General features: G+C 30.1%; 1 protein-coding gene across 1 annotated transcript; it reads left to right on the top strand.

Moving 5' to 3' along the window:
• Window positions 1-3832: 3832 nt before the first annotated feature.
• LOC8288352 (choline transporter protein 1) lies at window positions 3833-11323 on the top strand. The gene is made up of 10 exons (XM_002528509.4): window positions 3833-4347; window positions 5554-5912; window positions 6187-6332; window positions 6963-7146; window positions 7777-7850; window positions 7969-8082; window positions 8696-9052; window positions 9840-10100; window positions 10381-10608; window positions 10750-11323. The coding sequence occupies exons 1-10, from the start codon at window positions 4163-4165 to the stop codon at window positions 10933-10935; spliced, it is 2094 nt and encodes a 697-aa protein (XP_002528555.2). The 5' UTR covers window positions 3833-4162; the 3' UTR covers window positions 10936-11323.
• Window positions 11324-12043: the final 720 nt, after the last annotated feature.

Raw genomic sequence — 12043 nt, 5'->3', positions numbered from 1 at the left:
TAAATAGTTAATAGAGTATATATATTAAAATATTTTCTATTGATGATAATTTGCATATTAAATATAAATAGAATAACTATTTTAGCATATATAAAACTAGATCTTATGGTAATAGAGTCGATTGGTTCCAATCAATTATTAAAAAAATAAAAATTAATTAAAATAAATTACTTTTGACGAGTTGAAATTGGATTAAATAGTTCTGGTTCCATCTGAGAAGAAATCGATCTTGAACCAGTCTTCTGTTTTCAAGCTAGTTCCAGTTTTTTTTAACCAGTCCGATTTTATTTATTTAATTTATAAATTTTAATATGAATATTGAAAATTAATATAAATAATGTTAAAATTTATGAAATGTAAAAAAATTAAAATAACACTCAAATTCTAAATGCATTACTAATTAAAAAATAAAATTAAAGTACAGAGATATGGAATGAAAAAAATTGATACAGTTTAACAAAAATTTAAATGGTTTCGATACCCTTATTAAAATAATTTTTTTTTATTTTAAAACTATTTATAGATAAAAATTATGAAATATTATAACATTTCAAAATGTTTAGACTTTTCTAAATAATAAATATAAAATATAAATAAATTAAATCATTCTGATTGTTGCAAGTTATATATATATATATATATAGTTCTTGCTGAGGACCAAAAATATTCTTAAGGCAGTCTGATTTAAAATCTTGTAAAATTAAGATTTAAGAAAAAAGTTCTTCATTGCATGACCAAAATCAACTAGAATGTAACAAAATAAGTTTTTCAGTTTTATTTCATTGAAGTTCTTAACTTTTATTTTATTTTATTAAGCTTTTGGATGGTTATTTTTATTTTTATTATGAATTATTGGATTTTTCATAAATATAAAATATAAATATAAAAATTCAATAAAATAAAAGAGATTTTTATAAAACATAAAAACATGTGTAAAAAATCTTTAATCTAAATAAAGTAAAAATTTAAGATTTAGAAAATAAATTTTAAAATTTAATAGAATAAAACTTTAAAGACTTAGAAATTTAATAATGAGTTTTGCCTAATATTTTTTTAATTTTATATGAAATTATGGAAAGATGAGTTGCATGGTAGGAATAATAACATACTTCATTTATAGTACCTTAGATAAAATTAGAAAGAAAAATATATCATTTATCTTTTCAAACAAGCTTTATTAAAGACATTTGCCATGATTATATGTCTAATCTTTAATTAGCAAATTTGGTTTTTTCTTTCAAATGTGTACATTTCAGATTCCCTTTTCCTCTCTTTATATTGACTCTATTTGTCCAATATGATAGTTTAGTAACTAAAATTCCTATCCACCCTTCTCTCTCTCTCTCTCTCTCTCTCTCTCTCTCTCTCTCTCTCTCTCTCTCTATGTTCCCTATATTCTAATTTTCTTCATCTTTTGTGGGGTTGCTATGATGTTTTTCTATTTCTTTCTTTTTTTCATATACTCTATTTTCAATAAAATGTGGCACTTCCTTTCAAAAAAGAAAAGATAAATAAAATGTGATACTTTATTTGAATTCTTTATTTAAAAGAAATTTAACAATTAAAAAGACATATTTTTTGTTAAAATTACGATCAATTTTACCATTTAGATATTTTTTATCCTTAATTTATGCTAAAAAATCACTTATCTAAAAAAATTAATTTGGAAAACCTCTTTTTATTTATTTTTTTTATTATTTGGTGCCATTTCATAAAACTAAGTAATCCTCAAAGTATTTCGATAAATTTAGTCTTTTTGGCCTATGCAAGTAATTTCTTTAGTGAAATATTAAAAAAATCAGTCATAATTAGCTCCTCAATGGTATAAAAAAAATAAAAATAAACTACATTGAGGTTTGTTTTGCATATACTTTAACAAAGAGAATAACAACTTAAGTATTACAAGTGATCAATAATTTTAAAATTTAAACTTATATAATCAAAAGTTTGCATTTTTATTGGGTTATAATTCTCTTTAGTTTTAGGGATTGAATTGCAACTCATGTGCTTGCAATGCTTTTAGTGATGAATTAATTTCATTTTTTGATTAAAAAAAGAAGCCAATATATCTAAAATTATTATTATTAAGGTAAAAAAACAAAAAGAAAAAATCAATGCATTCAAGTGATTTTTCCTAAAAGTATCAATAAGCTAGAACAAAGCTTGGGGTTGTTTCATGCTATAAATAAACTCCAACACTAAAAGAATAAGCAATTTACTTAGATTTACATGACACATTAAGTCCATCCTATTTGGAATAAAGATCAATTTAGCCCTTATACTTTACATACATGTTGGATTTGCCTATATTCTTAACATTTTCTGTTAAATTAGCACAATTTTTCAGTTTTAACACTTTTTGACAAATTAATATGAAATATAAAACTATTCATAAAATAGTCATAAATTCTCCTCTTCTTTGTTATCATTATCTTCTTTTTAAATGTTTTATCTAAATATGATCAATATCATGAGAAAAATACAGTAATATTAATTTTTTCATCAATATAAAAAGTTTAATGTTTTATTTGTATTTTACTTTCTTAAAATATCAAAAACCTGAGCACATTAATTGTATAAGAAACTTAATAAAGTAACCTTAAATCTTCAAAACTCTTTCCATAAACAACTTTTCCTTAAGACTTGGATTTTACAAAACCCAAAACCTCAAATTATAGTTTTTGATTTCACTTTCAGTGAAAAATAGAAACAAATTAGAAAATCAGTAATGTTTTATCTGAGACTGATAATAAAGCGTTGGTGCTTTCCAATGATTTATATGACATTTGCGTCATAAATATAATTAAGTTAGTTGTTATTTATTATTTATTCTTTTCAATGTTCAACCATTGAGAATTATGTGGAATTAAAGAAAAGTGAAGATAGAAAATAGAGAAGTATGAAATGTGATTTTTTTTTCTTTTCTTCCAGTTTTTGAATGATCAATTTTAGTTTCAATTTTCCTCTCAAAAGAACTTAGTTTCAATTTTTTTTTCTTTCTAATTTTAACTCTTTTTAAGTTTCTATTATTTGAAAATTGAGATATTGAAATTCTAAAGTTTATTCTGTCTACTTTCTTTTTAATAGATATATATTGCATGTTTTTGTTTTCATAAAGGTTTAAAAGAAGGTCTATTTATTAATTAATTCTGAAGTTTATACCTTTTAATAATTTTATTTAATTATTTTAAATTTAAAAGATTATATACGCTTTTAATTTATTTTTAAAAATATTTTTAAAATAATTTTTTCTAATTTTACGTAAAAAAAATGATATAGCAAGTCGAACGTGCTTAATTGAATAGAAAGATTTAGAAGCTAGTAAAAAATTTATTATATATTTAATAATATAGCTATTAAAAGTCTTACATATGTAAATCTTTTCACACTTTTTACATCTAATTACATTAAAATTTTTACTAATTTTCAAATATTTTTCTTTTAATGAACACAGTCGATCTTTAGCGTCATCTTCCTTATAGTAAAATTGTAAAAACTATCAACAAAAAATATTTTTGAAAATAAAACAAATATGTGTATATTTAATTTTAATATTTTAAAATAATTTGGTAAAATTATTAAAAAGTATAATATTCAAGATTAATTGATACTTAGACCTTAAAAAACCTAAAATTGAGAATACTATGCTAATTTAGTAAAAAAGGTAAAGAAAAGGGTTGAATGTGCCCTGCTTGAAAATTGCAAGGGACAAATTGGCATTTATTCCATTCTAAGCCGCAAGACATGGATTCTGTAAACTAAATCTTAAAATCTTAAAAACAGAAGAACTCACTAACACAGTATGATATCTTTGTCTTAAAATCAAAACTTAAATTATTAAACTAATCATTCTCATTGTTATTAATAATCAAACTCAAAAAAAGAAAAGGCAACAAAATTTACTAAAAATATTCCAAATCTAGAGAAAACCCAATAACCCATCGCTCTCTCTTCCTGCTTTCACACACACAGAACACACCTTTTTAGCTTCCCACTCTACTTACTGTTCTTTCTCTCACTAAAAGGCTCCATCTTTGTCTACTTAGTGTTCTTCTCTCACCAAAAAGACTCCATCTTTGGCATTCTGCCTCTCACTAGTTGTGCTGCAAGAATTTGATAGATAAAGACACATAAACAGTGAGTGGCCAAAGCTGTTATAGAGATGAGGGGACCTTTAGGGGCAGTGATTGGGAGGTACCCATCAAGTGATGGGAGTACTCAAATTGATGGAATTATTAGACGCAATAGGAAATGTAGAGATGTTGCTTTTCTTGTTATCTTTATTGCATTTTGGGTTGCTATGATTGTTAATTCCAGCTTTGGATTTAACCAAGGAAACCCTTTAAGGTTTGTATTTTCTAGCTTTAATCAATTTTAAACTCAACCAGGCACTTACTGATTTTGGTAATTTTTATGTGTTTTTAATTTTTAAGTTGAGATTCACTGTCTCTTAATGATGTTTCTTTATTTGGCTTTCCTAAGTGTAAAGAATCTCCTTTTATATGTTTATGTACAATACTGCCGTAGAATATTTTACTTGTAATTGTATTCCGTAGGCAAGATGTATTGCATCCCCATGTGATGCCTTTGTTTTGATGCTCGTAGAAGCCCAATCGGCATTGATGCCAAATGTAGACTCTGTGCTTTCTTTTAGTTTCTACTTTTATTTTTCTGTGGTTTGAAAGAAAATCAAAGGAAAGAAAACACAAGAATTCGGAATGTCACTTGTAGCTTGTAATTAGAGATTTTCATGTTTTCTGCCGTTGCACTGTTTTCAGTGCTAGATAGTAGACTAAGGATATTCAGTTAAGAGAGTAGGAAGATAGCATTTCTATTCTGGTTTACATTTTTGAGGAACCAAATGATACATTACTGTAATTTGTAATGCAGTATTTATATCATCTTTAACAGTTTATAGTAGAGGGAGTCTATCGGGGGGAGAAAAGGAGAGAACGCAATTCGTTTCCTTCTATAAAGTCCACTTCCCTGAACTGATCATGCTTGCCAACAACATCTTACATTTTTCCATATATGCATAGGGAAACCTTTGACTTTTAGATTTAGTTTCAGGATAACATCCTTTTCTTCAAGCTAGTACTATTTCTAGTTTTAGTTCTAATTCATGTAAGGGGTAAAATTTTAATATGGTCTGCTGTTCTTTTTGTCCATTGGTTAATGGCCTTTTTTTTGTTTTCTTAAAATATGATTGCAAAGTCATTGTAATTGGCTCTTTTGTTGGTGTACCTCTGGTTTTTCCCTCCATTTCTTCAATGCAACCAGGTGCTGGTTTTCTTAAAGGCATAAATGTGTAATCTACCCAATATCCATATACAAACCCAAAGCCACCTAGTCTTTAAGAGATTTGTGGTCAGAGAAACTGTTATTTCTTCAAATCTGCAAACTAGAATTGTGTTTGCTACATTGTAATTTTGCTTGTATTTTCGGCGTTATAAAGTTATATTGCAGCATTATTTTTGAGATTGTTTCTGTTTTGCTGAATTATTCTTGTTCTTTGTATTGATTATTATTATTGGCTGTGTTATGAATTACCAGGCTTACGTATGGGCTGGATTATAAAGGAAATGTATGTGGTGATAAACATGCACATCCAGATCTTGATCAATTGGAGCTAATGTATTGGTTAAATCCAAACCAGGTCTACCTTAGTGGTTTGAAGAACACCCAATTCAAGTTGGCCAATGCTAGGAGTGTATGTTTATTAGATTGCCCCATTCCGTCTGAAGATGCACTAAACTGGGTATGTGATTATCCAGAGGGAGATATCCGTCTGTCAATGGATGACTGGATTGATAGGAATTATGATTATTTTGAGTTCCTTACTCCAGAAATGAGGAACACGTCCCTCAAACTCCAGGGTCCTTGTTACCCTGTAATTTTTCCTAGTGTTAATGGTAAGTGAATTAAATTTTGTTTTGAGACAATCATTTCTTTTATAATTTATTCACTTGTTAATTTTTCTAAGTGTTAGGTAAGTTTTAGGAATATAGTTTAATACCCTCTCCCATGTCAGGTAGATGCTCAAATTTGTAATAGTGGATTTTGTGTGAGAAATTGAAAAGGTCTAGAACCAATTAGAGATTGTTTTATCCTTTGCTTAGTCTAGGATTATGCTGGTTTTTACTTTTGATGTTGTTGATTAACAGTTGTTTTCTTTCTCAATATCAGTTTTTTGGAGATGCCAATTCATTGCACATGCATCAAATGTTTCACTGCGGCATTGGCAACAAATGGGTGGAGTGAATATTAACGAGGACATTATAATAGACAAATCCATACACAAGTCCATTAATGCCCGTTCATCTGTATTGAAGGTTGAGCAGCTTTTTCTTTTTTTCTTTCCCCCTTTTCTTTTTGCTACTTGAGAATGATTATGCTTATGAACTTGTAGAATAATTTGCTATTTTCAATGGCGAGTTGCTGGATTCTGCTTAATTCTGCAATTAGAGTAATTTAAAGGAAGAATTTTTGGCATGAGCTTTTGGTTTGGTCACTGTGGTTTCTAAAAGGACATCATGATTATCGTCTCCTCATTGGGTATACTGTATTTAAGGTCACACTCATCCAACTGATATGTTATTCAAATATTGCTGCTGATGTACTGAAACTGCTAGCTTAAAAGTTTGGCATATCTTCCTTACTTTTATGCCTTTTAGTTGGATAGAAGCTTAATATCGTTAAACAAGTGTAATAATTGAGATAATCTCACTATATGACTATGCACATGCTTACACTGAACAATTCAGATTGGTAACTCACTTTAGGTAACTACATTGTCCATAAAGGCTTACTGTAGGCAGAAAATTTTTATAGCTGAACATGCCTAAATGAATTATCTTAATATTTCTGTTTATTTAACATTCATAATTGCATTTGTTGGTTTTGCATTGAAACAATTAACCATCTGTTGATTCTAGTGTTCAAAGTTCATTTACATTTTGCAGAGATACATGGCTGATATAGGAAAGTCGTGGCCTGTGTTAATCGTTTGTGGGGGACTGTTGCCACTGTTTCTGTCTGTGATTTGGCTCCTAATGATTCGGCATTTTGTTGTTGCAATGCCTTGGATAACGGTTGCTGTATTTGACATTCTCATAATATCAGTAACAATGTTTTACTACTTGAAAGGTCAGGAATTTTTTTTCTTTCCTGCAATTTCTGAAGTAAATTCTTTATAATAAGGTTTGGTTTTTGGACCTTGCAATGTTGAGCTCCCAGGAATTTATGATTTGGCTCAGGCTTGTTATATTTGCAGATAGCAGTTTTGAACCATTACTTTTCTGTTATTGTTAATTTCCTTTTTTATCTGGAACAACTCTCTCTCATCTCACAGTAGAATAGTAGCTAGGTTTTATTTTGGAGTTAACCTTTTTGACATAAAAGTTTGATAATAATTTAGTTCGTGAATTTGCGCATGATAATTTGGGATGATCATAGGAACCATATGCGCTACATCTTCTTTCTAAAATGTACCTAGTGGAATGAAGAGCTAGAAGTGTGGGTGACATGGAACATGTCTTTCATGAGTTTTGCTTGTCTAGCACTGTTAGCTACTATGTCAATCCTTTTTTTTCTTTTTGATATTTTCTACTACTAGTCAGTGCTTTATTCTTTTCTAGTCTCAAAAGCATATATTTCAGTTTTAGTAGCATCAAGCTGTTAGCTCTGTCATTTTCCTTTTTCCTTATGTATAATTCAATGTGACAATGACTGTCCTGGATATATGATCCTAATTTAATTAATTATTTATTTATGTAGCTGGATGGATTGGGAACGATGCCATCTCTCCTATCATCGGTCATCATGATCCATACTACCACATATCTGGACGGGTGGGTTCTATTATTAGATGACCATTGGATTACTTACTATCTTCCCTTCCATATCTCCTATTATGTTTGTGCATGTCATACGTGCTTGTTATTGACTTGAGTGGTTTGCATCTTTCAGGAACTAAATCATCTTCGTGCTTTTACTGTTCTAATGACATTTATAATGGTTGTTGCCATCCTTACTTCAATTGCTATCGTGCGCCGCATTCTTATGGCAACATCTGTCCTCAAGGTAAGTACATTGTTCTAGGTTGCATATTGCAATGTCGAGATGTAACAAGGAATAAACAGTATTTAGAAACTTCTATTAGACTTGAACTAGTGGATCTTTTGGTGGTTCAGTGGGGAATGGCATAGTACCCTATACCAGACAGGACAAGTTAATGTTGGCATCCAATTTATGGAAGCGTCAACATATAAGTTTTGCAGTGAGGCTGGCTACAGAACAAAAATTTGCTCATCCTCACTGGATTTTGTAGGTGACTTGTATTTGCGAAGACATTCAGTTTAGAAAAACCAAGTAGGACTCTAATCTACCAAATGTATACAGGAAGATACCACTTCGTCGAACAAGTAGGCAATGAAATGTACCAGATACTTTAGTTACAAATCATTATATGGATTAAATATCTGTTCAAATTTCCAATATGCAATCAGCCTCTTTTTTATTTTGGCAGACAACTGTTTTTATAACGATGAAATGGCACTAAGATTCTTAGAAACCCCTATCTAGAACAAAAATATTTGTTAAGACCGCTGCTCTTGCAGATGCTGTTTATGAGCTAAATAGTCTTTTTGTCTTCATTGCAATAAGAATGCACTTCTAAATTTTTATCTTTATGCAGGTTGCTGCAAAGGTCATAGGAGAAGTTCAAGCCCTCATAATTTTTCCAGTTATACCATATGCTCTCCTTGCAATCTTTTATATGTTCTGGTTTTCAGCTGCTTTTCATCTGTTTAGTTCTGGCCAAATTGTCCAAAATGACTGCAATTCCAACTGCTGTGCATATGATCTTGGAGCAAAACGGGTTAATTGTGATCGTTGCTGTGGTTTTAGTATACGTTATACTCCTCATATAGCAGTTGCCATCTTTTTCCACCTGTTTGGAGGTTATTGGGCTACACAATTTTTTATCGCATGCTCGGCAACTGTGATTGCGGGCTCTGTTGCCTCCTATTACTGGGCTCGTGGTGAGGCCTCGGTAAGCTACTAAGCTATACATGTACTTCAGGAATTATGCAAATTGTGTGATGTGGACTCATCATGTTGCTATCTGCACTTACATAGATACAGCCTATGAGAGCATCAGTATTAATGATTCTGTGATTCAGCTGTCTAAAGAAAAAATTACCTTTTCTCTGTAATCACAAAATTTGATTCTGTGATTCAGCTGTCCAAAGAAACAATTACCTTTTCTCTGTAATCACAAAATTTGGTCTTCAGGAAAAGTTGAATTCATGTATAAGTGAGAAAAGTAATATACTCGAGTGCAAAATGTGAGCTTGGTTATACCACCAATTAGGACATTACTTTGTATTTGACAACTTAGGTGGTATGCCCTGCCCATAATATTCCCATGTTTGTAGTTCTGTGTATTTTGACAATTTATTCCCAGTTGTGTCTTTGAGTTTAAAATGCTAATAAGTAGAATGAACTTTCCTAATCTGATCTGATTGCAATTCTGGTGCTCAACCTACTTTTAATCTGTTCTATTGCAAATTCCGTGTTTAGGATCTTCGCGTAGTTGTCAAGGAATATGCAGCACTTCTATGATGGAGTTTTCTAACCTTTGTCCATATACCATTTGCTGCATTTAACATGTTCCATATATCACCCAAAAACAATTATTTCTAACAGTTCAAGTTGTTGTGTGTTTTAGATATTTTGCAAATTATCTTCCTATAATCCTTTTTTAAGTTTAAAGAGTGGAACTATGTTTTCTTCAGACGGGATTGCTAATTTACTATTTCTAATTTATCACAATGCAGCCAGAAATTCCCTTTCTTCCAGTTTTCTCCTCTATGAAGTGGCTTATGCGATACAGCCTGGGGTCTGTTGCTCTTGGTTCCCTTATCGTGTCATTTGTGGAATCAATTCGCTTTATGCTTGAATCAATCCGTCGCAAACTGAAAGTTGCAAGTACTACACCTGACAGTTGGATTGGGAAGATGGTGCATCATACCTCTCGGTTTTGTCTGAGATGTGTTGACTGTACTATAAAATCTGTGAATCGCAATGCTTATATAATGGTAATGCCAAAAACTAGTTTCAAGCAAAGTAGAGCGCTTGTTTGTAGAATGGTCATGTTTATTTGGATTCCCTTGTACAATTAACGAACTATAGTGAAGAGACGAGGAAATCATGAAAGTTAGCATTTTAGATGTTCTATTTTATTCTAGTTTTGTCGTCACTTGATTTCACTCACTATTTCATAGTGTCACAGAGTTTTTTTTTTTTTTTTTTTTCTTCTATAATCTGTATACTTGTGGATAATACTGTTTTTTTGTTATTTGCTTGTGGCTTCTGCAGATAGCTATAACTGGTAAAAGCTTCTGCAGAGCATCTTCAATTGCAACTGAATTGATCATCAGCAACATCCTTAGAATAGGGAGGGTGAATGTTATTGGAGATGTTATTCTATTCCTTGGAAAATTATGTGTCAGTCTATCAAGTGCTGTTTTTGCATTCCTCATGTTGGATACCCACAAATATAGATCTTCTCATAACAAGATAACCTCTCCACTGTTCCCTGTTTTGGTAAGTATTTTCTATGTTTTAAGGTTTCAAAAACTTGTTTAAAGTGTTTCTCCTATCAGGCACTGTTTATTGCTTTTATTATGCTATAGAAACACTTTTACCTGTGATTTGAATATGTGTCTTTTTTTCATGTTTATGCAGGTTTGCTGGGTTCTAGGTTATATAGTTGCAACTCTGTTCTTTGCAGTGGTGGAGATGTCAATTGATACTATCATTCTTTCATTCTGTCAGGATTCGGAGGAGCACCAAGGGACAGCCCAGTATGCTCCTCCACTTCTCATTGAGACGCTCAATGATCAAAATGAGATGCAGAGACTTACTCAATGATCCTTCTAAACATGTCCCTGTATAAGTTACCTGTGTCACATTTTCTTAGTGGAATTTTGAAAATCTAATCATATTATTACCTGAAGATTTTAGTTAGAGGTTAAGAAAAGAAAAACCCCCTAGTGCCCATCCTGTTTTCTTTCTTTCTTTCTTTTTCCTAGTTATTGATTATGCTTTTTTTTTTTCTTTTACTTTTCTAGTTAGTATGGCTTGGCCAGTTCTCTGAATTGTTTTTGTTCTTGATGTGCCTGTTTATATTTGCTGGTCAAGATATCAGAGTGCTTGGGCAAAGTATAGAATGAACATGGTGCATTAAAATAGTGCACTTCTCACAAACATGTAGACTTTACTTCAAAGGGGTCAAAGTATTTTTTTTGGGTTTGCTGTACATGCACCTTTTTATCTATCTATATGCATCTATGGAGAGGAAATGTCATCAATTTTATACTTCCACTTTTTCTTTAAAATGCTCATGTTTTTATTTTCATTTTTATTGGGTAATAGAGAGGGGCATTGCCCCAAAACAAAACAAACTCAGCTAAAAACAAAAGAAGAGCAGACATTGCTCATAACATCCTGAACTATTAAATTACAGTTGGTGGAAAAATAGGGTGGGAATGGGATTGAGTGATTTCCATTATTGTTTATTTCATAAAAAATTCACTTCAGTATAATCAGAATGAAATTACTCCATCAAACAATTATCCATTTCTCTCTTCTTTTTAAGGAATGAAAAGTTTATTTTTATTAATAACTTTTCATTCATTTAAATATTACTTTGTATATTTATTGTATATAATAATTATAAGTTAAATATTTTCTTAACTATAATCAAATATTATTATCGATATCAACTATAAATAGATTTGACTTTCATTCCTTATTCAACTAAACAATATATAAAATATAATTATTTCTATTTTTATTTTTTTATCATTTTCATTTCTATTTCTATCATCATTTCCAATCTTAACCAAAGATGAAAATTAATTGCATCTAAGTCAAAAATATGAAAACTAATTGCATCTACGTTTCCAATATCAATTACACTAATGAAGGGTATTTTTGATAATTACTTATCAAATTAATAATAATAATAATAATAAAA

This window comes from Ricinus communis, chromosome 9 (genome assembly GCF_019578655.1).
Source record: "Ricinus communis isolate WT05 ecotype wild-type chromosome 9, ASM1957865v1, whole genome shotgun sequence".
NCBI lineage: Eukaryota > Viridiplantae > Streptophyta > Magnoliopsida > Malpighiales > Euphorbiaceae > Ricinus > Ricinus communis.
This window is presented reverse-complemented; position numbering and strand designations above follow the sequence as displayed.